At 43.6% G+C, this 26,266-nt stretch overlaps 1 protein-coding gene across 1 annotated transcript; it reads left to right on the top strand.

Annotated features, from left to right (window-relative positions):
• Positions 1–1,427: 1,427 nt before the first annotated feature.
• On the top strand, positions 1,428–15,032 carry NSMCE4A (NSE4 homolog A, SMC5-SMC6 complex component). Its single transcript, XM_040254907.1, has 11 exons — positions 1,428–1,821; positions 2,510–2,587; positions 5,099–5,229; positions 7,394–7,545; positions 9,573–9,672; positions 10,423–10,513; positions 11,418–11,512; positions 12,828–12,876; positions 13,750–13,838; positions 13,929–14,015; positions 14,872–15,032. Exons 1-10 carry the CDS (start codon positions 1,530–1,532, stop codon positions 14,001–14,003), a joined length of 1,152 nt encoding a protein of 383 aa, XP_040110841.1. The 5' UTR covers positions 1,428–1,529; the 3' UTR covers positions 14,004–14,015; positions 14,872–15,032.
• Positions 15,033–26,266: the final 11,234 nt, after the last annotated feature.

Here is a 26,266-nt window from a genome sequence, read left to right as displayed (position 1 = left end):
CCTGAAATCCAGGTTAAGCAGGAGTGAGGTGTGATATATACTGCAAAGAATAGTGCTTACCTCAAACTGAGTACATCTGATTCACAACATGGTATTTTTGTAGACTTGGGTAGTAACTCAACTGACATTGTTCCTTTGAAAAAAATGGGTTCTCAGCACCAAAAAGAACTCTTGAGAAACATTTGCAATACAATCCAAAATACATGGGAGATTCATATACTTATCTTTAAAACTGTATTAATATAATTTCATCGTTTTTAGACCCATTTAAAAGTATTTTAGAATCTTTCAGCTTGAGGACCAAATATGAACATAAACTGTCAAGGTGTAGATATTTAAAAATGATGGTTAACAGAGTTTACTCCAAGAAAATCAAGGAACTTTGTCAATTTTCTGTTTGTTCAGTTGTTCTGTCCTCAAAAAAGGTGGGATTGGGACTTACCTGGTGGTCCAGTGGTTAAGAATTCATCTGCTAATGCAGGGGACACAGGTTCCACCCCTGGTCTGGGAGGATCCCACATACCACAGGGCAACCAAACCCCTGTGCCACAACTGAGCCCAGAAATCTATAACCCATGCTCCAAAACAAGAGAAGCCAAGGCAATGAGAAGCCCAAGAACCACAACTAGTGATAAGCCCCCCACTGGTGGCAACTAGAGAAAGCCTGCCCGCCCAGCAACAAGGGCCCAGTGCAGTCAAAAATAAACTCAGACGGTAAAGAATCTGCCTGCAATGCAGGAAATGAGGGTTTCCACTTCAGTATTCTTCAGTATACTGAAGAACCCACTTCAGTATTCTTGCCTGGAGAATTCCATGGACAGAGGAGCCTGGTAGGCTACTGGAGTCCATGGAGTCCCAAACAGTTGGACAGGACTGAGTGATTAACACTTTTTCACTTTCGAAAAAAAAAAAAAAAAGTAGAGGGGGGATTACCAGCTGTTCATAAACTCCATTGGGTCCCTGCCATAATGGTTCAAGAAACTAAGGTCACAGATAGTGAGTGGCAGAATCTCATCTCTTGTCTCCATATCCACCGCGCATCCTGCTTAACTGCAGGAGACTCGATCAACAAACACGGTCTGCGTGCCCATTACCTGGCAATGTCCCAGATATTTCTGTCTGGAGCTTGAAATGAATTTCCATCTGGAAGAATGCTAAGTATTTGTTTTAAGGGTGTGGCTGGGTCAGGGAGAGCCAGGGAGACCCCGGGGAAGGTGAAAGTCTAATGGGGTGGGCACGGAGGACCAGACCACGAAGATTCTAAGCATCTAAAGTGGGATCACAGGGTATCCAACGTCAGGGGCGTGCAAGGTCAGGGGCCTGAGCCGCCCGGTGCCCGCCTGGCGGCGCTGTAACCACTGCGCCCCCGGCCTCGGCCCCTGCCGCCGGCCTCCAGCCACAGGCGTCGCTGTGCGCTCGCGCCGGCAAGGGAGCCGCGTTCCGCGGGGAGCAGGCGCTCACGGTGTGCAGGGCTTTCAGTTTCTGGCGCGAACTTCCGCCGTTCCAAAGTTGCAGGGAGGCTTGGCGCGATGTCCGGGGACAGCAGCGGCCGCCGGCCCGAGGGCCGGGGCCGGGGCCGCGACCCGCACCGGGATCGCACCCGTTCCCGCTCCCGCTCGCGGTCCCCGCTGTCGCCCGGGTCCCGCCGCGGCGCCGCGCCCGAGCGCAGGGAGGCCCCAGAGCGCCCGGGCTTGGAGGATACCGAACCGTCGGATTCCGGGGACGAGATGATAGACCCGGCGAGCCTGGAGGAGGAGACCGACCCCAGCCTGTGCCGCCAGATCCGCCATCAGTACCGGGCGCTTATCAACTCGGTCCAACGTAAGGCAGGGGAGCGAGGCGGGAACCGCGCGTAGGCCCTGCGCGGCCCGGCTGGTTCGTGGAGCCCGGGACCAGCCCCGCGCCGCACGGCCGCGCCCGGGTTCGGGGTTTACGAGGCGCTCGCGCATCTGTAGTGCGGGTCGCAAGGCACGACCTTGGCGGGGGTGCGCGAGCCCCCCAGGGGCGGGACCGCCCGAGGCCGGGCGCGGTCTGGAAGCTGGGGAGAGGAGGCACGAGGAGCTGGGGCGCATTTTCTTACATCCAGCGGTTCCCCGCCGGCAGTCGCCCGCCCGCGGCAGCTGCCAGAAATGCAAAGTTCCCCAGAGCACCCTGGACCTACCTATTCTGAAACTCTGGGTGGCCCGGCTCTGCAATGGCTTGCAGAGCTGGAGAGTCCTTCTGTTAAGAGCGCTCCTCAGAGGCTGCAGAAGGCGTGGAAGCCCATGGGTGAAGGTTAGGGGGAGCGAAGTGGGTCCCCTTTTCAAGTTCATTCTGCTAAAGGGGTAGTCCTCTTTTCTGTTGTCAGGCCGTTTTGGTTAAAGAAATACAGCTGAAAATAATTCCACCGGGGAGCGGAGGTGGGGGTGGGGGCTGGGACTTGGCTCTCCAGCTGCAGCTGGTTACTCTGTCAATGACTTGTTAGCCTATGATGAGCACCTTTCCCCAAACTTGTATTTTTTAAAAATAGAAAACCGGGAGGATATATTGAATGCCAGCGACAAGTTAACAGAGGTCCTTGAAGAGGCCAACACTCTCTTTAATGAAGGTAATTCATTATTTTATGAAAGGAAGCTTTCTGTGATCATATATTTTAGGGTAATTTTAATTAGTTTTGCGTGAGAACCGAATGCTTGACACTAAACAACCCCCATATTTATAAGAATGCTTTCTAGTTTTGGAACCTTTTCCCTTGTAGCACCACTACTATGATTGTGCACTTACCAGTCCCTAAGTACTGCTTCCCTGATGGATCAGAGGTTAAAGCGTCTGCCCGCAATGCGGGAGACCTGGGTTCGATCCCTGGGTCAGGGACGATCCCCTGGAGAAGGAAATGGCAACCCACTCCAGTATTCTTGCCTGGAGAATCCCATGGACGGAGGAGCCTGGTAGGCTACAGTCCCAAAGAGTCGGATACGACTTCACTTTCACAAGTACAAACAAGTAGTAAGGGCTTTATTTGCGGGTGGGGAGCAGGGCCCCAGGTGATTCTGTTGCTTGTTCAAGTTTGAGAACTTTCTGTGTATTATATTTCTATTGTATTGACTGCTGAGAATTTTTATGTCTTATCTTTCTACTCTATTGACTACCCAGGATGCATTGGATGTATTAAAGAAAGAACTGAGCTGGCTTCTGACATCCTGTTTCTTTTCCTGCCTTCCTCCCGACCTCCCCGTCCCTAAGCTCCTTGCTTTTGGTCCACCTAATGTAACCCAGTGGGGATGGCCGGGTCTACAGGTGGCCCTGTTGGTCTCCAGTGAGGGGAGGGGCCTGAGAAAGAGAAGAATCTCAGCACTGAACTCTAGCATTGTTGGGGGCGAAGGGGGCTCTGAAATAAAAGCTTGGTTTGAATGAAAAGCAGCAGCAGTGTTAGTGCTAAGAGTGGTCTCTGTGTTTGAAGACAGGACAGGTCAGGCAGCCCCTCGTGGTATGGGCACTGGGTCACAGAGCCCGGGGACAAGTCCTCAGACTACTTTTCCCTCCTGGCCTTTCTTTAAATTCTATGGGAGCAGAAGAGGAGAGTGCAGACCCATGCAGGTGAAGAAGTCAACAGAGCTGGCCGCTGCCTGGACACCACCACTTCACATGTTCTCTGAGAACCAGAACATTTCTTTCTTTTCACCTGGTGCAACCCCTCCTCCACTCTCTCTAGCTTTTTCTTCTCTTCTGAGCTGGGAACCCCCCGCCCAGGCTATCTCTTCAGGGTTGCTCTTGACCCCTTTTATCCCCTATTATTCACCCACCGCTGAAAAGTTGTTGATTAACAGATCATTTCCTGCTTGGCCAGTTCCACTATGCTAGCTGGGTCACCTTTTTAAGGCAGTTATTCACTCAACCAGGGCCCTAGGAGACAGTCAGCCAACAGAGGATTCTGTATCCTCCATATATACAGACTGCATGTTCTGCAACTCTTCAGAGGCGTGAATCCATCCGTGGGAGATGGGCACTTTCCTCACAGCTTTCGTGGCAGTGACAGGCTGGCGGCGGGGAGGGGAGGTCTAGAACAGCCCAGGAACTAGTCCCTAGCTTTTGCCTCTTGTCTCTCATTCATTGTCATGGTCACAGTAATTCTCCTGAAATAAAACTGGGGAGAAAATTATGCATATGAATACAAAATTTGGAGTCAGTGCGTTCATCAGCCTGAGGAATGTTTGGGCAATCAGAAATTCAAATGAAATGGCTTGAGGAGCAAGCCAGGCAGAGGCATTTGTGTGTTTGAACTCTGCCTGCCGGATTTGTCTCTTGGCTACTTTTTCAGTTCGCCTTTGCTGGTGTTCCTGAGCACGGTTCCACACTGCCTGTTCCCTTTCGGGGTCTGGTCAAACTGATTCCCCTCAGTCCTGCTGTGTCTTCCTCTAATGAACCCTCCCCCTCACCTCCCCAAACCTCATCCTGTTTCCTGGCCCTGTTTCCTTCTTGTCTCCTTTTATTTAAATCCTTTCTTGTCTGTAGCTTATCTTAAATGTTAAAAGGTGAACCTTTTTGGATCATCCATCCTTGGCGGTCATGGCCCTGCTGCCTGTAGGCTGTTCATTTGGTGGGACCTGTGCTGCCAGGCAGAGTTTGCCTCTCCCGCTACCTGCCCAGCACGGAACTGCACCTGAAGCTCTTCGACAACGTACCTATTACCTACTGGTCTTGGCCACGCCCAAGCACAGCGCCTTACACACATGGGCATTCAGCTTGGCTTCCATCATCAACACAGGTGTTAATAGTGCCTGGATGGGTTACTGGAGTCTGAGGGTCGAACAGCCAGTGTTAGAGATGATGGAGGTTTTGTTAAACTGCTGTTAATGAAGAGATTTTTATTCAGTTCCCAGAAGCAGGAACAGTGTAGTAGAGAGAGCTGGCTTTTTAGGAAGACTGGTCAGCTTTGATTTCAGATTTTGGTGAGCTGACCAGGGGAACCTGTTTTTACACAGAGATGAGTGTGTTTGAGATTTTTTTCCTTTTGGTCCAATGGGAAATAGGGAGTTAAGTGCAGTTGGAAGTTTTGGGAAAATGCCTGTGGATAAACATGTATGTTGTAATGTATGTCTTTTCCTTCTTTTTCGAATAGTGTCCCGAGCAAGAGAGGCAGTCCTAGATGCCCACTTTCTTGTTCTGGCTTCAGATTTGGGCAAAGAGAAGGCAAAGCAGCTGCGTTCTGACCTGAACTCGTTTGATATGTTACGATACGTGGAAACTCTGGTAAGTTCAAAGCTACAGAATCGTAATAAAAAATGTTTCATCTGTCACATATTGTAAAATTATCCACTTTGCTTATATCCGTATGCAGATGGTTTTCACTTCATTTTCCCTTTTGTTTGGGCCTGAGACTCCTCCAGAGAGATCTTACCAGATTAAACACATGACAGTCGGACTATGTGGTGGAATCTAGGTTGGGAGTTGAGAGCAGTTTGAAAACCTCCTAGCCTTCGAAGACTCAGGGTGCTGTTTATTTCAAATGGCCATTTTTCCCCTCACTCGGTTGTCAGTTCAGGAGTTCATTCTCAGTGACCCGGAGGTTTGTCCTAGGCTGGCAGAAGTCCACATGCAGGCAAAGCACAGCTGGATATGAGTTACGTCTGGGGGAGGGGCATGTTTTGATTTGTCTTTGAGAATATTATGAGAACCATATGAATATGACTGGGGTTCTGCTTTTGTTTTTTGTTGTTGTTTTATTCAACTGTCTTTGCCTCTTAATGATTGAATGGTGGTTACCTGAAATTTTGAAACTTTGGCTTGATGAATTTTTTGCCCCCCAAAAGCACAATGAGATGAACTTTGTATTTTACTGTTTTTTTTCCTTTATCTTGGTTTTACTTTGAGCCAACCTCTGTCCTAGCATTTCTGTTAGGACATTAACTTTCTGTTTGTTAAAAGGTTATTAAAATGATTTAGTACCGTGAGATCCAAAAAGATAAATTATTTTGTAAAGGCATGAGGCAGATGAGGTTTTTGATGTTTTCAAAACCTTAGGTTTTTTAAAAAATTTAACTTACAAAAAAAATTTTTAACTTAAATTTTAAACCTTAAATTTTTTTTTTTTAAACTTGAAGTGTAGTGCATTTTGGAAAATGCTCAATAAATAAAGTTGACTATATATTGGGTAATCTTTTTAAAAATTACTTTTATTTATCAGGGTGAACTTTGTACTTTAAATTCTGTTAAGTCTTAAAGCGGTCCATGCTGACCCCCAATTTAATAGCTGTCTAGACTCTGGCGGGAGGATTTTTTCAAGTATTACCCCAAATATAAGGACTATAAAGAAAAAATTGGTAGATTTGACCACATAAAAACTGAAATGTCTTCCTCCAAGTGTGCAGTGGTAGAACGGTTGGCAGGAGAATGGAACAGAGCTGACCGTGTCTCTCTGACTGGGTTCTGGCAGCCTCTCTTTTCTTCAAAGTTTAACTGCCTTTAAAGGGTTAAGCTCTCAGAGCTTTTTGATTACTGTTTATATATGGTATTGCTGTTTTAATTTGATAACTTCTAGGCATTTCATAATTTTATAATGTTATAAAAATGTACTTTCATAGAAGCAAATTTAATGCACTTTCTGCAAGATAGCTTGAGATAAGAGAATTATTAGACTTCCGCCAACTCTTCCCAGGAAGTCACCTTTAAGATGAGTCAATCTCTCCCTGATGCTAGGTGCTGCTCCCTGGAAATCCTAATCTGCAGGCTAATCAGGGGTCTCCAGGAGGTTGGCTAGAAATGAAAATTGAAAGCTAGCTAAACTTCCATGTTCTATCCCAGAGCGTTTGCTTAGGGATGTGAATTTCTATTTTTATGCTAATTCAGCATTGCTGATAGTTTAAAAATGAGATGTGTGTGATCAGGCCCAGCGAGCTAAGTTCTGGTATGCCCGCCCCTCAGCCTGCAGGGGGCTAAAGCAGGGCTTCTCAGCCTTGGCACTACGTGCATTTTGGGCTGGTTGAGTCTCTGTTGTGGGGGGCACCTGCTGTAGGATGTTGAGCACTATCCTGGCCTCTACCAACTAAATGCCCTCTACAGCATTCAGTAACACGGCCCTCCCTGCCATCCACCCAGTTGTGACGATCAAAAGTGTCTCGAGATAGAATGCCGGGGCCGGGGGGGCAGGCAGTTTAAAATTGCTCTGGTTGAGACCCTTTGGTCTGGATCATCTCACTTTCTCACCGAAAAGTCATGAGTACCTTGAAGAATAGTTTCTGCCAAAAAGAAGGTGCCTTTGGAAACAGGAAATTTGTAATTAGAAATTGAGCCAACATGTTAGGACACTGAAAACAGACTTTGCCTCTGGCCTGTTGTGTAGTGATAGAGACAATTGAGTGCTGTGAATGATTGCTCGTGGCTTAACTGGGGTTTCTGTTTCCCTTCGTTTTTGTAGCTGACTCATATGGGTGTAAATCCGCTAGAAGCTGAAGAACTCATCCGTGATGAAGATAGTTCTGATTTTGAACTCATAGTCTATGACTCCTGGAAAATATCAGGCAAAACAGCAGAAAACACCTTTAATAAAACCCATACATTCCACTTTCTGTAAGATTATTTTGAAAATCCGACAGACCAGCCATTTGTAAACCTTAAATTGTATTTTATTGTAGGGACAACAATTATTTGGTATTGTAGAGCAGACAGTCATGATGCCATTGCTCGGAGACTTTCTAAAGTTTGATTTAAAAGCCCATAGTATCTTGTGGATGGATCCTCATCCAGCTTAACTGGAGCAGGAAAGGCCGTGGGCTGCGACCTCCTTAGCAGGGCACTCTGCTGGCATCTTTGCTTTCTAGCGTGGGAGACTTTAGGTCTGTGACATAATGTCTGGCTTTATCATCTTTAAAAGTCCTTATTACGTAGGAGGATGATACCTCCTATGAAACGTATCTTAAGATTCTACCAATATATGTAAAGTGCCATTTATTATATATAATTCCCTGTTAGATGATCGCTGTCCTATATTTGAAGACTCGTTGAGTCACTGTCACATAAACTGCCCACTTCATCTTTTTTGGATACAGCTTTGATTTTGAAAAGCTTTTCTTTATACTCAAATGGAATTGGCTTCTGTCTTAATTTCCTAGCTTAGTCTTATGAAGAGGCTAAGAACAACTCTTACTGGTTCTTTTGTAAGACAGCCTTTAAAATATCCAGGAGATAATTTCTCCAGGGCAACCACTCAAGTGGTTTCTTCCTTAAGTGGATAGCTTAGGGCATTTGTCTATTCTGAGTGCCCTTCTAAACCTCCTGAGATTGGTCGTGCCTCAGAAGGCTTTGGAGATGGAGATTTAGTAAGTCTGTGGTGCAGGGCCAGGCACCTGGGTTTTCTTTGTATTTCCCAAGGCATCTGTTTTTAACAAGACTTACCTTAATTCAGGTGCCCAGAATCACTGTATATTACAGCAAAAAGATCAAACTTCTTTATTATAGGAAAAGTCTAAATCTTTTTTTTTTTTTTTTTTTTTGCTGTTGAATTAGGCTCCACCATAAATGCAGGATCTAAGGATAGCCTTTTGGGAATTCCCTGGTGGTCCAGTGGTTAGGACTCCAAGCTCTCACTGGTGAGGGTGTGGGTTCAATCCCTGCTTGGGGAACTAAGATCCCCCAAGCCTCGAGGCATGTCCAAAAAAAATGAAAGAAAGATAGCCTTGGGTTACATAACTTAAACCTTTTGTCATCATCTAGCCCAATTTGTGGCCACAGTGATTTACTTACAACTTTGCAGCCTTGTACTTGCTGTTGCCTTGGCCTGCAGTGTCCTTTCCCCCATGTTTTCTTTCCATCTGGTAAGATTTGCTTGGGCTTCTTGGTTGACCCTAGTGGTAAAGAAGCCGCCTGCTGATGCAGGAGATGTGAGAGACTCGGGTTCAATCCCTGCAACCCACTCCAGAATTATTGCCTGGGGAATCCAGTGGACAGAGGAACCTGGTGGGCTGCAAAGAGTCAGACATGAATGAAGCAACTCAGTGCACACATGGGATCTCTACTGTATACTTTGATTTCCTCCAGTGCAGGGACCACAGGGGACTAAATTCTCTAGGCCCTGGTTGTTTCTGCCTGGTATGTCTGTTGCTGTAGGGCTTTTTTGGGAGGTGGAAGGAGTCCAAAAGGGAAAGGAATCCCATGGCCTCTGCCTTACCTGTTACCTTGTAAGACAGGTGTGTTCTGGAATCTCAGGCAGTGGGGCTCTGCTCTGGCACCCCCAGAACAAAAGGCTTTTTTAACTTCAGTGGGGTTATTCATCCCCATCCCCGACACACGTTCGTCCTTCCCCTGATCTCTGAAGCTGGCTCTGTGAAACAGACAACAGGCTAGCTGGGAGGACCACAGGCATATTGACTAACTTAGTACTGAGAGTAAAATACGAAGGTATTGAGGAATCTGGTTGAATTCTTTGAGAAACACAGAAGGAGCAGAAAGGCTGTCACAAACCGGGCAGAATCTTGGTCTGATGTCACTCATATACCACTGATGCCTGGTCTGAATTTGAGGATGCTGTGGGAACTGCTTTCAGTTAGTGCAATTAGTTTGTTTTAAAAACAAAGACATGAAAGCATATTTTTCATTAGGTTGGGTTCAATACAAGGAGAGTGCCCTGTGCCAAAGCCACGAATTGAACGTCCAAGAAAAGTTCGTATGATAGAAGAGCAGCAGGCAATGCCTGCCCAGGTTTGTTTGTTCAAATGTTACTTTTTAAAAACACTTAATGTAAAATAGCCATTAGTATCATATACATGTAATTTGGCCGTCTTTTCTCAGCATTTGGGTCTGGAGTCAGGTTCTGTCACTTAAAAAGTAGTCATTTAATGTTTGAATCATTTTTGATATGTGTAAGTCTTTAAACATTTTATTGGATGGCCCACTTGTCTTAGTTCTTACCTCATTTCTGTAGTATGGATTAGTCCTCCCAAAACAGGTTTCTTAACTTCGGCACTTTCGGCATTTGGGGCTGGATAATTCTTTGCTGTGAGAGGCTCTCCTGTGCATTGTAGGATGTTCAGCAGCATCCTTGGCCTCTTCCCACTAGATGCTAACAGCCTCCTCTCATGTTCCCCCCTCCCGTCCCAGGTATGACAACCAAGTGTTAGAAAATGTCTCATGGGGGGTGGGGGGCGCTGCAGAAAAATCACTCCCAGGTGAGAACCACTGTTCTAAACTGCCCCTTTTATAATTTGCTATTTTACATTCAACCTAAAAATGATGGATTTGGTCATGTTACTCCTCTCTTAGATAATTCATATGAAAATGTTACTAAAGCTAGAAAAATCTTTTTTAACTATCAATTTTAAGACAGGAATAAAAACTGTTAGAAATCCTAAGTAAAAGATATTTCGAGGAGTCTGGCTGGGGAAGACAGCAGAAAAGGTTAACAGGCAGGCAAGTAGGTCAGTCTGCTTGATAACAGCTTTATATTTTCAGTTAAAAAGAATGGAAGAGTCTCATCAAGAAGCAACAGAAAAAGAAGTAGAAAGAATCTTGGGATTGTTGCAAACTTACTTTCAAGAAGATCGTAAGTGCGATACCAGGCTTAAAATGGAACAATCTGTATTTGTCAGTTAGGCCTCTGTCACTTGCAGTGAGAAGCTATTTTTATTTAAAAGGCATATATGTAATGCTTGAATCATTTTGATTTTTCTTGACATGTCTTTTATGAGACTTCTCTCTAAGAAATCCCATGAGAACATTTCCATCCCACCATAGTGGTGAAAGAAATTCTCATTTTTATTTTTCAAAGATGGGATATTTTTTCTGTTACAAAATAATACATGCCAAAGATGTGAGAAAAGTAAAAAGTCAAGTACCTGTTCTACCTGACCTCACTCCCTTGAGGTCGCCACTTATAAAATGTGATGTGTGTATTTTCAGACTTTTTTATGTCTATGTCAGTCATAATAAATATGCAACTAAGTAGTTGGGATTTTTGTTGTTGTTGATGATGGTGGTGTTTTGCTTTTTTCAAAGCAAAATAATATACACATTTTTCTGCAAGATGACTTGTCCATTTGGACATTTTCCCATATTGATAATGCAGATCCTACTTACTCTTTTCAGTGATTCCCATTGGGTGACTGTATCATACATTTAACAAATCCTCTATTTAGTGGACAAGTTCTTTATAGCATTTTTCTCTTGTATAAGCTGCTGGAGTGAAAAATCTGGGCACACCACTTCGTGCACGTGTGCTAATATTTCTGTAGGACAGCTTTTTAAAGGAGGATTGCCAGGGAAGTGGGCATGCAGATTTTTAATAGATATACCAGGTTGTCCTCCAGCGGGGTTGTATTGATTTCCATCCCATAACAGGTTGAATGCCCACTTCCTTTCTTTGGTTAACACTAGAGAATATTGGTCTTAATTGATGAGCAAAAGTAATTTTCCCTCTATTGAAGAATTTTTTCCTCTTTTGTCTTTAGCTGATACTCCAATGTCCTTCTTTGACTTTGTGGTTGATCCACATTCTTTCCCCCGGACAGTGGAAAACATCTTTCATGTTTCTTTTATTATAAGGGTAAGATTTAAGATTATTTCTCTGTTTTTCTTTGCTTTTAAAAGAGTAAATAATAACAGGTATAGATGAGAGGTGGCTAAGGAATCTGTACTAACCAGTATGTGTTTTAGACCCATTGTAGCAAAACACTGATGAGTCACAGGCCAAAAAAACTAGCTAAAAAACTTAAGTGCTTGCTTTTACATTGTAGACATTTTTGGAGCTTACAGATTAGGTAACTATGTGATATACATGTTAAATTTCCCAAATTTGTTAGTTGTTATGTAAGAAAATACCCTTGGTTTTCAAGAAACATACACCGAAGTTATAGGGAAAAGGGCTTCCCAGGTGGCACAGTGGTAAAGAATTCGCCAGCCAGTTCAGGAGATGCAAGAGATGCAGGTTTAATCCCTGGTTTGGAAGATCCCCTGGAGAAGGAAATGGCAAATCACTCCAGTATTCTTGCCTGGAGAATTCTATGGGCAGAGAAGCCAGTCCATGGGGTCGCAAAGAGTCGGACTCGACTGAGTGACTACACTTTCACTTTCAGAGAGAGAAAGCAGTAATATAAATATGGCAAAACACGAACAGTTGGTGACCCTGGGTAAAGAATGTATGGGAGGTCTTTGCAGTAGTCTTGTAACTCAGGTTTGAAGTAATTTCAAAACAGATGGTTTAGGAGAAAAGAAAAGAAAAATTCTCAGAAGTGTACCTTGAGAATTTTCTCCAGGCTGTCTTCAGTCTTATGTCCAGTTGCAATCCTGCACTTCTAAGATTAATTTGATTTTAACAAAATCGAATCTTGTGTTGACAAAAAGTTGTTGTTTTTTTGACAAAAGTGTTTTTTCAGAAATGGTAACTAAAACATATTCTGTCAACGATATTCGGTCAGTGATAGTATTATGCCTCATAAAATGTGTTGTATTCAGGAACTCCCTGGCAGTCCAATGGTTAGGACTCTGCACTCTCACTGCTGAGGGCCTGGGTTCAGTCCCTGGTGGAGGACCTAAGATCCCACCAGCTGCATGGCTCAGCCAAAAAAATAATCCTAATAATAAAATGTGCAGTGCTCAAAAAGTATGAATCAGTCAAAGGGCCAAGACGGTTGTAGTTTTATTTAAGAGATCTTGGGGATGAGGTTGTGCCTGGGTAAGCGAGCTGATTAGAACCTGAAAGATACCCCATGTAGAGGGAGATGTTAGAGAAGGCTTGTCTGTATACACTCCTCGTTATTGTTATGGTATATTTTGATTGTCTAAGGTTTAGAATTTTCTGAGTAATTTTTTCATCCAATGGCTGAAGGTTTTGAATCTAAATTTTAGTCTTTGTGTTACAGGATGGTTTTGCAAGAATAAGACTTGACCAAGACCGACTGCCAATAATAGGTAAATGATTCTATGTCCAGAAAAGTTAGTTTTAAAGAAAATGTACTTGTTACTGGAGGGTGTGAAATATATTTTATTAAGTGTAAATTGAGTTTTTATTTTAGGTGACGAACTTTTACAATGTCTTCCTCAACTAACTGAAAATACTGAAAACTTGATCATAGTTTAAAACTGATGGATTCAGTTCTGTCATTGATTCAACATCTACTGCTGTTAAGAATAACAAGAAATGATATAGTTTCCCTTAAATTTTAATTTAGAAAGTCTGTAATTACAGTTATTTTTGTAGTTTCCTTCTTTCTATTTTATCCCTAATGCCAGCTCTTCCTCTCCAGAATCTGTTTTTTTTTTCTTTCTCATTTTTTTGCCTCTTTTATATACAAGTTTCATTTAAATATCTCTCACAGTTAGAAAATTGATGTCAAAAAAGAACACTGCATACAATTTACAAATGTCAGTAAATATTAAAGAGCATGGTTAATACAGAGAGAATCTTAATTTTGTTGAATGATTCACATTCTCCACTACTCTTTGCCTTCTAAGGCCTGTACAGAATGAAGTGTTTTCATTGCATTTACCGATTCCTTTAAAAAGTTCTTACTTTCACACCGGACGCACTAGACCTAATCTGTGTTTGGTTCATAGATATGCAGAGTTTTTCCAATGATTGGAATGTGTTATTTTACCATATATATTTTTTTTAATGGAAGCAAGCGGGGTCACTTTCTATTGTAATAATACAACACTAATGCATGAATTCCTAATAAAAATACAATATTCGAAGCGTCTGCTTGGTACAGGTGTCTCTCCTATTATTCATTGGCATCTGTTCAGATTACCTCTTCTGATTTGAAAACTTTGCCTCTCAAACAGAGCCTGTTAATGAAGACAGTCGAGGAACTGACCAAAACACTCAAATTAGGAATCAAGCAATTATAGCTTTGAGTTATCGAGACTGGGAGGTAAAGCCCTGCATGTTCCCCCGGGCAGTTTGTTTCCAAGAATTCCTTTGCTGTAAACCCAGTGCCCACGTGCTCTCTGTTCTCTACCAGGAGATTGTGAGGACCTTTGAGATCTCAGAGCCTGTGATTACTTCAAGTCAGAGCCGGCAGAGGCTAAGTGCTTGACACCAGCTGAAGGTAACATTTCCCATGGGACAGCTGCATGTATTTATCATAGTTTCTGTCTCACTTTTTCATCTTCTGGTGAAATTTGGATTTTGCTTCCCTCTAGTGCCCCATTCTTAAAATTGTGTGTCACTGGTGAGAAGGGCAGAACATGACCTAGTGGTTGCAAGTTCCCACCTTTGGATTGATTACTTTGGTGGTCTTAAGATGTGCAGTTGAAAGAGACAGAGCAGAGATTGTTCTTGGTTTGGCATTCTCCCCACCCCCTCAACAAATGGATAAATGAAATAATGGAATATTGAATCCTCCCATCAGTTTTGTTCACTGTCCCATTAGGTTTGCTTACTTTATGCAGACAAAGTAGAAAAGGAAAATTAAGATAGAACTACCTTGGAATGATGTTGGTAATGGGCATTTCTGAAACCTGTGTTTTGTTTATGAAATAATTCTCCATTTTTATAAAGGAGATGAGGAAAGGGATCTTAGAAATGACCTGGTATTCTGTACTGCACACAACTGTGGGTGGGGATCAGGAGATGGGATCCTGTTGGCTCTGCCCCTTTAGTCTTACTCTGCTTTGTTTTCCTTCTCTGTAAATCTGTAAAATGGGATTCTGAGTTAAAGTTAAAATTAGCTTTTCAGTACTTAGTGTAAACTCGTAATATATGCTTCAATTATTTGAGCTTTTGTTCCAAAGTAATTGAAGGAAAGAGGAGAACTGGCATAAGATCTATCCTGTAGGTTTACTTGGGCCCTCCTCACTGAGGAGGAGCTGGTTGGTAGGTTTCCTTTATGCATCTTCTTAAATGAACTTTTGATTTACCATTTATAAACTGTTAACCAGCTATTTCCCTCCTTTGTTTTTTAGGACTCATGTGGATGCTGAAATCCAAAAAGGAAAGCAGCATGTATTGTATATACTGTATGATGAAACATTTTTAAAGACAGATTGTTTTTAATAAAATGTAGCTTTTGATAGTTAATGAATTTGCCATGTTTGTCTTGGATTAAAGGAAACTCATTGCCATATGTACAGATAATTGCAGTTATTCTGTATTTTCTGTTCTTGGGAGAGTTTCTGCTTTATCTAGCCCTGTCCCATTGAAAGTTTTAGTTAGGTTGTTAATGGCTTAAAGATCATTATGGTTCTCTGCATCTTTTTTAGCTGTAAAGTTAGCCAGTCAGGTCAACACTTATTAGGTTGTACCATATAAAACTCTTTTCGTAGGTAAGATATAGTCAAATATCAGCAATTTTATGTGCTTCAGCCTGTGATTTACACACAAGGAACTATTCAATCCTCTTTCAAGCCAAGCCAGACCACTTTCTGGGGCAACGCCAACCCTGGATTTATCTTAGCAGCAGTCCTTTCTCTGTACCTGAGGGCTGCTGACTGCCACAGAGAAAACCTGTGCAGCTTTGGGTCAAGTGATGCTGCTCCCATGGGTGCTGGGCCGTCAGGTCCGTCCTTGATGTTCTGAGTCCTAGTTGGTTCCTCTTCCTGCCCTTCTCCACCCGTCCTTTCTCACTCCTTCCCTCTGATGTCAGAGGTAAAGTTGTCTCATCTGCAGAGGCTCTGGTCTCCTGCGTCCCTATCCCCGGGTCTCTGTTGTCAGTCAGCCCTTCTCCATACCCAGCACTTGCCCTTCAACCCTGTTCATCTTGCGTCTTCAAAAAATTACTGTGACCCTTCTCAAGTTACCTCCTTTTAAAGTAACAATCACTTGCTGTCTCCTCATGAGCCCTCCCACCACACTGTGGGGCACCTCCTTTCCCACCATCCTGAAAGGCTTGCTGTTGGTGACTCTTCCAAAATTGTTGAATCCAATGGATAAATACTATGCATTTGACACCTGAAAACTTTACTTTCTGAAAACTGTACATCCTTTTACTTGGTCCTCTCCCTGGTCCCTTTCTACCAGTTTAGGAATCTCATGATTTGTAGTTCATCTGTATCCTGAACATTCCCCCAAGTTTCTTGGACTAAACTTCCCTGAAAAGCCACAGATGCACATAACCAGTGGCTTGTTGGACAGCATATGGGCCTGTTTTAAACATATGTGTAAAACAGCTCCCAAAGCAAAGGAGAAAAGGAAAGATATAAGCATCTGAATGCAGAGTAAGAATAGCAAGGAGAGATAAGAAAGACTTCCTCAGTGATCAATGCTAAGAAATGGAGGAAAACAACAGAATGGGAAAGACTAGAGATCTCTTCAAGAAAATTAGAGATACCAAGGGAATATTTCATGCAAAGATGGGCTCAATAAAGGACAGAAATGGTATGGACCTAACAGAAGCAGAAGATATTACAGAGAGGTGACAAGAATACACAGAAGAACTGTACAAAAGAGATCTTCATGATCATGATGGTGTGATCACTTACCTAGAGCCAGACATCATGGAATGTAAAGTCAAGTGGGCCTTAGAAAGCATCACTACGAACAAAGCTAGTGGAGGTGATGGAATTCCAGTTGAGCTATTTCAAATCCTGAAAGATGATGCTGTCAAAGTGCTGCACTCAATATGCCAGCAAATTTGGAAAACTCAGCAGTGGCCACAAGCCTGGAAAAGGTCAGTTTTCATTCCAATCCCAAAGAAAGGCAATGCCAAAGAATGCTCCAACTATCGCACAATTGCACTCATCTCACATGCTAGTAAAGTAATGCTCAAAATTCTCCAAGCCAGGCTTCAGCAATACGTGAACCGTGAACTTCCAGATGTTCAAGCTGGTTTTAGAAAAGGCAGAGAAACCAGAGATCAAATTGCCAACATCCGCTGGATCATGGAAAAAGCAACAGAGTTCCAGAAAAACATCTATTTCTGCTTTATTGATTGCCAAAGCCTTTGTGTGGATCACAATAAACTGGAAAATTCTGAGAGATGGGAATACCAGACCACCTGACCTGCCTCTTGAGAAACCTGTATGCAGGTCAGGAAGCAACAGTTAGAACTGGACATGGAACGACAGACTAGTTCCAAATAGGAAAAGGAGTACGTCAAGGCTGTATATTGTCACCCTGCTCACTTAACTTATATGCAGAGTACATCATGAGAAACGCTGGGCTGGTGAAGTATAAGCTGGAATCAGGATTGCCGGGAGAAATATCAATAACCTCATATATGCAGATGACACCACCCTTATGGCAGAAAGTGAAGAGGAACTAAAGAGCCTCTTGATGAAAGTGAAAGAGGAGAGTGAAAAGGTGGGCTTAAAACTCAACATTCAGAAAACTAAGTTCATGGCATCTGTTCCCATCATTTCATGGCAAATAGATGGGGAAACAGTGGGAGACTTTATTTTTCGGGGCTCCAAAATTCACTGCAGATGGTGACTGCAGCCATGAAATTAAAAGATGCTTACTCCTTGGAAGGAAAGTTATGACCAACCTAGACAGCATGTTAAAAAGCAGAGACATTATTTTGCCAACAAAGGTCCGTCTAGTCAAGGCTATAGTTTTTCCAGTAGTCATGTATGCATTTGAGAGTTGGATCATAAAGCTGAATGCCGAAGAATTGATGCTTTTAAACTGTAGTGTTGGAGAAGACTCTTGAGAGTCTCTTGGACTGCAAAGAGATCCAACCAGTCCATCCTAAAGGAGATCAGTCCTGAGTGTTCATTGGACGGACTGATGTTGAAGCTGAAACTCCAATACTTTGGCCACTTGATGCAAAGAAATAACTCATCTGAAAAGACCCTGATGCTGGGAAAGATTGAGGGCAAGAGGAGAAGGGGATGACAGAGGATGAAATGGTTGGATGGCATCACCAACTCGATGGACAGGAGTTTGAGTAAACTAAATTCCGGGAGTTGGTGATGGACAGGGAGGCCTGGCGTACTGCAGTCCATGGGGTCTCAAGGAGTCAGACACGACTGATCGACTGAACTGAACTGAACTGAAAACAGCTCCTAAAATTATTGTCCATGTAATTCCTGGATGGCACCTTTACTAATCAGGAAGAAACCTAGGGTTTCTCTTCTCTTTTACCCCCACAGGCTCTGCCTTCATCAGTCACTGATCACCATCTGGCCTCTTGACTCTCTGCATCTTGCCCAGCTTTCTGCTACAGGCGCCTGTCTGTGTCCCCACTTCAGTCTCTCCTTCAGATCTCTTCCATGTCTTCAAGACCACTTGTCCATTTCTCAGTCATCTCTCCACTGCCTTCGAGATCTGATACCCTGAGCTCTTTACCAATGTTCAAAGCCTCAGGGGACCAGGCCTTTTACCTGCATTTCCAGGCTTGCTTCCTCCTCTCTGAATTCCTGCTGTTGGTTTCATTTTGGTAAAACAGCTTTACTGAGATATATTTTACATATCATGCTGTTCACCCACTTAAAGTGTGTAATTAATCCGTTGTTTTTTAGTCCATTTTCAGGGTTGTGCGACCATCACCACAATCTGGTTTTAGAACATTTTTGTCCTCACAACCCAGTAGCAGTCCCTGCCCCCTCCATCCACTCTAAACCCTAAGCCCTATCCAACCACTAACCTGCACTCTGTCTATAAATCTCTTGTCTTCATAAATTTGCCTATTCTGGACATTTTGCATAAATCGATCACATAACATGTGGTCTTAACATTTTATTTTCTTCAAGCATGTATGTTTAGAGTCAATTTTTCCTCCATCTGTATTCCACTTGTTTCAGACTCTCATCATTAAGAATCCTAAAAGTGGTTACCTTTTGCAAACTAAGGTGGCAAAGCTGTTCCTTTGCATTTTATATCTTTCTGTAGTTTTCCATGTACTTTATCATTATTTAAAAAAATTATCAACAGAAGTTATCTGGACAGTGAGACTATCGGCCACTTAATTCTTCAACTCTCTGAAGAGAAGAAAAAAAAACCAAACTCATCTGTTCTCAAAAATCAAAGTCATAAACATTCCCAAAACATCTTTTCCTCTAGAATAGGAGTCCCCAACCTCTGGGATCTCACACTTGGCGATCTGAGGAGGAGCTGATGTAATAATAATAGAAGTAAAGTGCACAATGAATGTAATGTGCTTGAATCATCCTGAAACCTTCCTGCTTCCCTTCCCCCGGGCTTGTGGAAAATTGTCTTCTGTTAAACCAGTCCCGGGTGCCAAAAAGGTTGGGCACCGCTGCTCTAGAACTCTGTGTTCTAAAAGCACATTGCGCTTACCTCACTCTGTGCTCCTCTGCTGCTGCTACTGCTGCTAAGTCGCTTCAGTCGTGTCCGACTCTGTGCGACCCCATAGACGGCAGCCCACCAGGCTCCCCCGTCCCTGGGATTCTCCAGGCAAGAACACTGGAGTGGGTTGCCATTTCCTCCTCCAATGCATGAAAGTGAAAAGTGAAAGTGAAGCTGCTCAGTCGTGTCTGACCCTCAGCGATCCCATGGACTGCAGCCCAGCAGGCTCCTCTGTCCGTGGGATTTTCCAGGCAAGAGGACTGGAGTGGGGTGCCATTGCCTTCTGTTTGTTTCCAGTGGAGATCCCCCAGGGGAATTGAGTGAGTCTGTGCCTCATTCCTGTGCTGACGGTGGCTGGCAGGAGGCGGGCATCAGTGTTGAACTGCCCACCCAAGGAGTTGTCATCCAAAACGCATTCTCACACCCCATATCCCCCACCAACTGCTACCCTCCTCTAGTCCTTATGGTCAGTATACCTTTTTATACCATAGAATTGGACATAGCTTTGTTTTATTTCATGTGCTGTTCCCTTCCCCTAATAGACTGTAAGCCCCTTAAGGGGCTATGTTCTAGAGTCTCTGGGCAGGTCTAGGGTTTAGACCCAGGTTGTTGTTTAGTCGCTAAGTCATGTCCAACTCTTTTGTGACCTCATGGACTAGCCTGCCAGGCTCCATGGGATGTCCCAGGCAAGAATACTGAATTGAGTTGCCATTTCCTACTCCAGAGGATCTTCCCGACCCAGGGACTGAACCCATGTCCCTGCGTTGGCAGGCAAATTCTTTACCAACTAGCCATCAGGGAAGCCCTGGGCCCAGGTACATGATATCCAATTAAATTTTAGGTGCATTGGAAAACACAAGACAGTGTGTTGTCTGCATCATAATTCTAACTTTTACACTGTCTTTAGAGAGGGAGCCAGGGTTCTTTAGTCAAGGTCAATGCAGAAGCTGTGGAATTGCAGATTTCTTTGTATAAAAATATTTGTTCCTATGAGCAGTGTTCACATAAAAGAAAAATGAAAAGTATAATAAAGAATAGAGGTGTGTGACAGACTTTAGAGGTTTGGAGTGGTAGGTTGAAATAAAAAGTCCATGTTTTTTTGAGACAAAAAGTCTGCTTCTCCCCCCTTGAATGTAGGCTGTAGTGGCTTCTTTGTAGTAGGGTAAGCAGAAGTGATGTTCTGGGACTTCTGGGGCTAGGTCATAAGAAGCCTTTGTAGCATCTGACAGGCCGCCTGGGGGCCTGAATCACCAGGTAATAAGTCCAATTACTACGTGGCAAGGGAAGCCAGGGAGAGGGACCAGGTAGGTTCAGCCTTCTAGCTATCCATGCTAAGCCATCTGGGACCTACGGACTAGCCCAGCCATCACCTGAATGTTTCCAAGCATTGCCAGTGGTGCTACATGAGGGCAGAAAAATGGCCCAGCTGAGCTCTGCTGGAATGCCTGCTACAGAATTGAGATAAAATAAAATGGTGGTGGTTTTAATTCACAAGGTTTTGGGTTAGCTATACAGAGAGCTGAAACACTGGGAATGCTGAGCTTGTGGTTTAACCTCTCTTTTTTTTCAGTGTGATGCATTTAGAAACAATATTAGAAGATATTAGATTTTACTGCACCAACATCTATGGAGGTATGCTCACCTGAAAAAGAAATAAAATAATCTAGAAAATAATTTAAACTTTATGTTTTTGTAGTTGACTTCTCAAAAATGATGGTATACTCAAGAGCTCTCTTCGGAGTGGTTTTCCAATTTTACTCTCTTTTTTGGACTTTTCCATCAGAATGGTCACTTCTAAAAGTGCTTCCGCATAAGGCTGGACAATGGGATAGGCGGTGACCCATTCATATTCTTTTACTTCCCTTTTCTTCACTTGAGGTTTCAGGAAAGGGGGAGCTTGTGCAGGTATTTTTTGAGCACGTCGTTGATCATTTCTTTGCTCCGTGAGTTCTCTCCCTCGAATCATTCGGTCTTGATGTCCCTTTATCTGTTTCTTTGCCCAGGCCACTTTGTACTGCTTGGCCTTAGCTTTGTGTGTTTTCTGGATGTTTTCAGTTGAAACATCCTTCTTCAGGTTTAATACTTCGTGGGAAGGAATTTCACTTGAGATGCTTTGAGGGAGCAGTTGATAATTGTGGTCTCTGAGGCCTCTGGCTTGTTCGGCTCGGTATATGTGTTTCTGTACCTGGTTCAGCTCTCTCTCAGACACTAAATAGTGCCATTTTTTAGCATCTTCTTTTTTTTCGTTTTGTGGTCTCCTTTCCTTTTCCTCTGTTTTAATTTCCCCTTCTGGAACCATTTTGTGCTTGCATGCTTTTTCCAGCATTTCCTGGTAGCGTTGATAGTAGTATGCCTCTGCTTGGGCGAACCGGAAGTCAAAAGACACGGCCTTAAGTTGATCCAGTCTTTCATTCTCCTGTTGAGTCTTTTGGGCTAGCAACTTCCTCACCTCTGAAGAATGGACACCACCTAAACTCTTGTCAAGGGAAGTATCAGAGCTCTTTTCAGTTGGCTGTGCTTTATTCTCTATACGGGCCATGGCACAGTTCTCAGGCAGCCACAGCCCCGCCTGGCACCCTCAGCCCCGCCTGGCACCCTCACACTATGGCCTGGTTAGGGTCTTGTAACTATTTCCTGTCTTCCTCTTCAAGCCCCCTCCCCTCCCCTCCCTTCCCCCTGCATTTCCTTACATCCCCCAAAAACCAGAAGCAGGCCCTCAGGAACTCCTCCCACTGCAGGAACAACCCCATACATCTATCCTGGACTCTGCCTTCCTGCCCTTTCACCTATCAAAAGCCAGTTCTGGGACTTTGCTGGTGGTCCAGTGGTTATGAATCCATCTGCCAACGCAGCGGACACAGGTTCAATCCCTGGTCTGGTAAGACCCCCACATGCTGTGGGGCAGCTAAGCCCGTGCGCCCTAGAGCCTGTGCTGTGCAACAAGAGACGCCACCACAATGAGAAGTCCACGCACTGCAGCAAGCGTAGCCCCTGCTCGCCGCAACCAGGAAGCCCACGTGCAGTGATGAAGGCCCAGAGCAGGCACAAAAATAAATGTCAGTTCTTCCACCTCTGTTTGTTGAGCTTCGAGAACTTCAGTTTACAACGATCAAATTACCTTCCCTGCTTCAAAATTTCCTGTCTACTGGATCAATCCATCAGCATAAAATTATGCTTTAGTATATATCATCTTCAAACAAAAAAGGAAAACGCTTCCTCTACAGCCCGTCCCCTCTTTTGCTCCCCTTCGCTGTGTAACTTGAAGCAGTTACCTCTTAAGTTTGGCTTCCATCTACCCCCACCCCCTCATTTGAGCCTGCTCTCGTCTCGGTCACCAGTGATCTCATTTTTGTGGCTGTCACATGGGCCTCTCAGCAGCATTCTCCAGAGGGGACCGCTCTCTCCTCCTTGGAATACTTTATTTCCAGGCTGTAGCCAAGGGCATGTGACTAAGGCTACGCTGGGCCCCTGTGCTACTCCAGCCATTAGCTGAACGTCCCCAGGCAACTGAAAGGTCCCTCCTCCTCTTCCTACCTCATGGCCACCCCCTCCACCTGCTTCACTGGTTGCTTTCTACATGTAATGGAGGAAAGTGTAGCAGAGAAACTCAACTTAGGACAAAGCACAGTCACACTCGGGCTTCCTTGGACCAAGACAGTCTTGATCATTCAACAAGTGATGTACCGTGTGCGTCCGGCACTGGAGTGGGAGTGAGGGGTGAGAGAGACAGTCGGGGCACACAGGCTGCTCGGAGCTCACCTCTGCTTCACCTGGATATGCCTACTTCACAGCCCTACGTGTCTCTTCCGTCACAGTGCTTCCTTCAGTCTTCCCCTCTCAGATCTGTCCCTTCTAACTTCAAAATGCCCCCACCCTAGAGGGCAGCAGCCTCTGATTAGCTTCCCTGAATCCACTTCTCTCCCTCTGTCTCCAGCCCCATCAGACCAGTCACACAGCAGCCAGCATGGTCTCTGTGTTACATAAATCTGAACACACCACTTTTCCTGCACAGAAACCTGGGATAGCACCTTACTGCTTTGGGAGAAAATTCAGAGTCCAGAGTGGCATCCGTAAACTGGTTCCCGATTATGGCTCCAAACAAGTCTCTCAGGCGGACTCCTTGCTCCCTCTGCTGCAGCCACACTGACTCTTCTGTTCCACAAAAACTTTCCCATCTGAGTCTTTTCAGGTATTCTTCCTTAATATACTCCCAAACACAAAATATAGCAACTCTCACTAGGGCACACATGTATATATTATAGTTTTTAGGTTTTTAGCCTAAGTGTCACTCCCTCAGACCTATAAACTCATTCAAATAAAACAAAATTCCTTTCATGACACCTCTCACAGTCTGCAGCCACTATCTGTTTAATGTGCGCATCCCTCACTGGACTAAGCCCTTATGAGGGCAGGGTGTTTCTTTTTAGTGTTGTCCAGCCAGCACCCCTGGTGCTCAGTGAATCAAACAGCACAAGCAGAGCTTGGTCCCTTGAAATTCCTGGGCCCTTTCTACCTGGTGGCACATTTTTATGATTCTATGACTGGCTCCAATGTTCACGGTAAACGTATTTCCTCACCTTAATCTTCTTTTCTAATGGGGAGTGGGAACCTACTGCAATCCGAGGGTCTTGAATATTTTTGGCCCAGGCCAATCTAGAAGAGCAAAAAGAGAAATTATACTAAGACTTGGAGGAAGGTTTTGGGAAACATACTCTGGTAGAAAGGTAATGTGAGTTGATTTGGGGATTCACTCTTATTATGTAGCAAAAGGTGTTTCTGTGTGTCAATAGGCAGGGCTCTACAATATGTTTAATTTTTTTCTTTTCTTGAATCAAGGAAGAAATGCTCTTTGGTAAAAGCATAAACAAAGAGCCAAATTGTGTCTGAGGTTGAAGCTGTCAATAGTATATTTACCAGAGGAGAAGCTGAGTTACGATTTCAACTTCCACAAACCACGGTGTATATTGTTAGTAGAACAGAGAACTTGCCTTTGATGAGAAGTTGAGTTTTCAAAGTTAAGTCCATTTTAAGTTCACTTATGCATGAGGTGATGAACAATAAATTTAATCTATAAGCTATCATTAATTTTCAATAACCACTATTTCACTAATCTTGTGAAAGATTTAGGTTTTAAATAGATAATAAAACAATCTGACAGCAAGAAAGGGTTGTGTTTTTAATTTAATGCAGAAAAATAAAGCAGAGACATTTACCACTGATGATAGAGCACAGTCATATTTAGGCATCCTCAAGACCTTGCTTCTTAACCTGCTCAGTTAGCAAACAGGGTTCTCTGTGTAGCAATCTGGGTTGTAAATATTGTTTTTCTGACTTCTCTTAGCAAAAGAGAAGGATTTTATAACACAGAACTAGAAAAAAAAACCACTATTTGCTATTTAATTTCTCAAAGACTCATTTCTGCTTTCATATTTTTTAAGCAATTCTTATATTATCTCCATAGCAACATTTTAGAGTTTATCATACTCTCGGCATAGTACTAAGAACGGAATTAGATTCCTTTACTTAGTCTTCCAAACAGCCTCATTCTCCCCATTTCACGGCCAAGTGGACTGAGGTAAAGAGAGGTTCAGGGACTTGTTAAGAGTCCCACAGTTTGTTTCAGAGGTGGGATGTGTCTGTGTGACTCCAGACCATGTCTTTTCTCCTGTGCTGCACCCACCCCCACACAAACAATACTCTCCTGCCTTTACTCAACAAGTAAGGACGGTAATACCTACTGTTCTTCTGCACTCAGAGCCAACCATTCTGAGTCGGTCAGCAAAGGAGGCTGGGAAGGTTGGGTCTGCACTGCCAGCTGCTCCTTCCTCAGCCCCGAATTGTACCTTCTCTGAGCATCACTGGTTACTTCCGCTGTTCCTAGGGCCCCAGGCTGTTTATCTTTGGTGTCTTCTGCCTCAGCCATTGCCCTATCAACCACTAGCTTTACGAGCAACATCTCTGCTCTTCACTCTTCCTCTCTTGGTGTCTTCTCTCAGCTCTAATCTCCCATTCTCAATTCTGCAAATTCCTGTTTTCCAGCCATTAAAGTTTCTGGCCCTCTTGCAGACTTTTCAGCTACCTACTGTTGATCCTTTGGGATGCCTTGGTCTGATTTCCAGGGCAACCAGAAGCAGTCACAAGCTTTTTTTGTGTGTCATCACTATCCTAGATTGAAACTACTGTGAGGTGGTAGGTGGAGACAGCATCTGCTTGGCAGGACAGGAGCTTTAGGGAGAGCTGGGGTAAATGGCCACAGACAGAAAGTGGAAGGGCCTGTTTTACACAGAGAAGTGTCCCAGTTTAGGGCAGTTAGAGAAAGCATCTTTCGAGGTAACAGGAGCATCTTTCTCCTTTCGGAATATATATTGTGTCCCGTCCATGGGAATGGAATTGTGGTCGGTGGAGAACCCTGGAATGGATACTGTAGGCACACTCACAGTAGCAGGAGGAGGTTGGACAAGTACGCAGGTGGGCAAGTGGCGTGGTCTCATTATTATTTAGCTGGCTGTCACCTAAATACTGTTGCTGCAATGAAGTTTTGAGCTTTGATACTGTTTAATATACTTCTAGTCATATACTATTTAATTATTAATATGTTCATAACTGGTCACTGAAGAAGCAGAAAAGACACCAATGTTGAAATAACATTAATGAAAATGACTCTGCATAGTCACATCACGATACCCTTCACCATACATGTGAGCGGCGTCCATTCAAAGTCCTCATGTAGCCCATTTTGATGCCTCTAGTTCTTAAAAAGGAAATAAAAACAGTGAAAAGGAGAAAATACAGTGATTAATTACAACCTGGCTTTTTGTTCAGTAGAAATAAAACCTACCCCTTCTAAAATGTGCTGTTTGTAGAGATGCGCTTGAAACCATAGTCTCCAACTCATTCAGTAGTAAATGAGTTAAAAAAGTAAATATGGGAATTTTATGATGAAAAAATATAAAAGAATTTCAAATATCAAGTCATGAAAGTATTTTATTACTGTTTATCTTTCTCTGTCCCTTTAATCTGTGTTTTTATATTTAAAGTGGCATTTCCTATAGATAACATTGTTGGGTCTCATTTTTTATCCAGTCTGATAGTCTTTTTTAATTGCTGTATTTA

The sequence above is a fragment of the Oryx dammah genome, unplaced genomic scaffold (genome assembly GCF_014754425.2).
Source record: "Oryx dammah isolate SB20612 unplaced genomic scaffold, SCBI_Odam_1.1 HiC_scaffold_14, whole genome shotgun sequence".
Lineage (NCBI taxonomy): Eukaryota > Metazoa > Chordata > Mammalia > Artiodactyla > Bovidae > Oryx > Oryx dammah.
The sequence above is the reverse complement of the archived record's forward strand: the minus strand, read 5'-3'. Positions and strand labels throughout refer to the sequence as shown.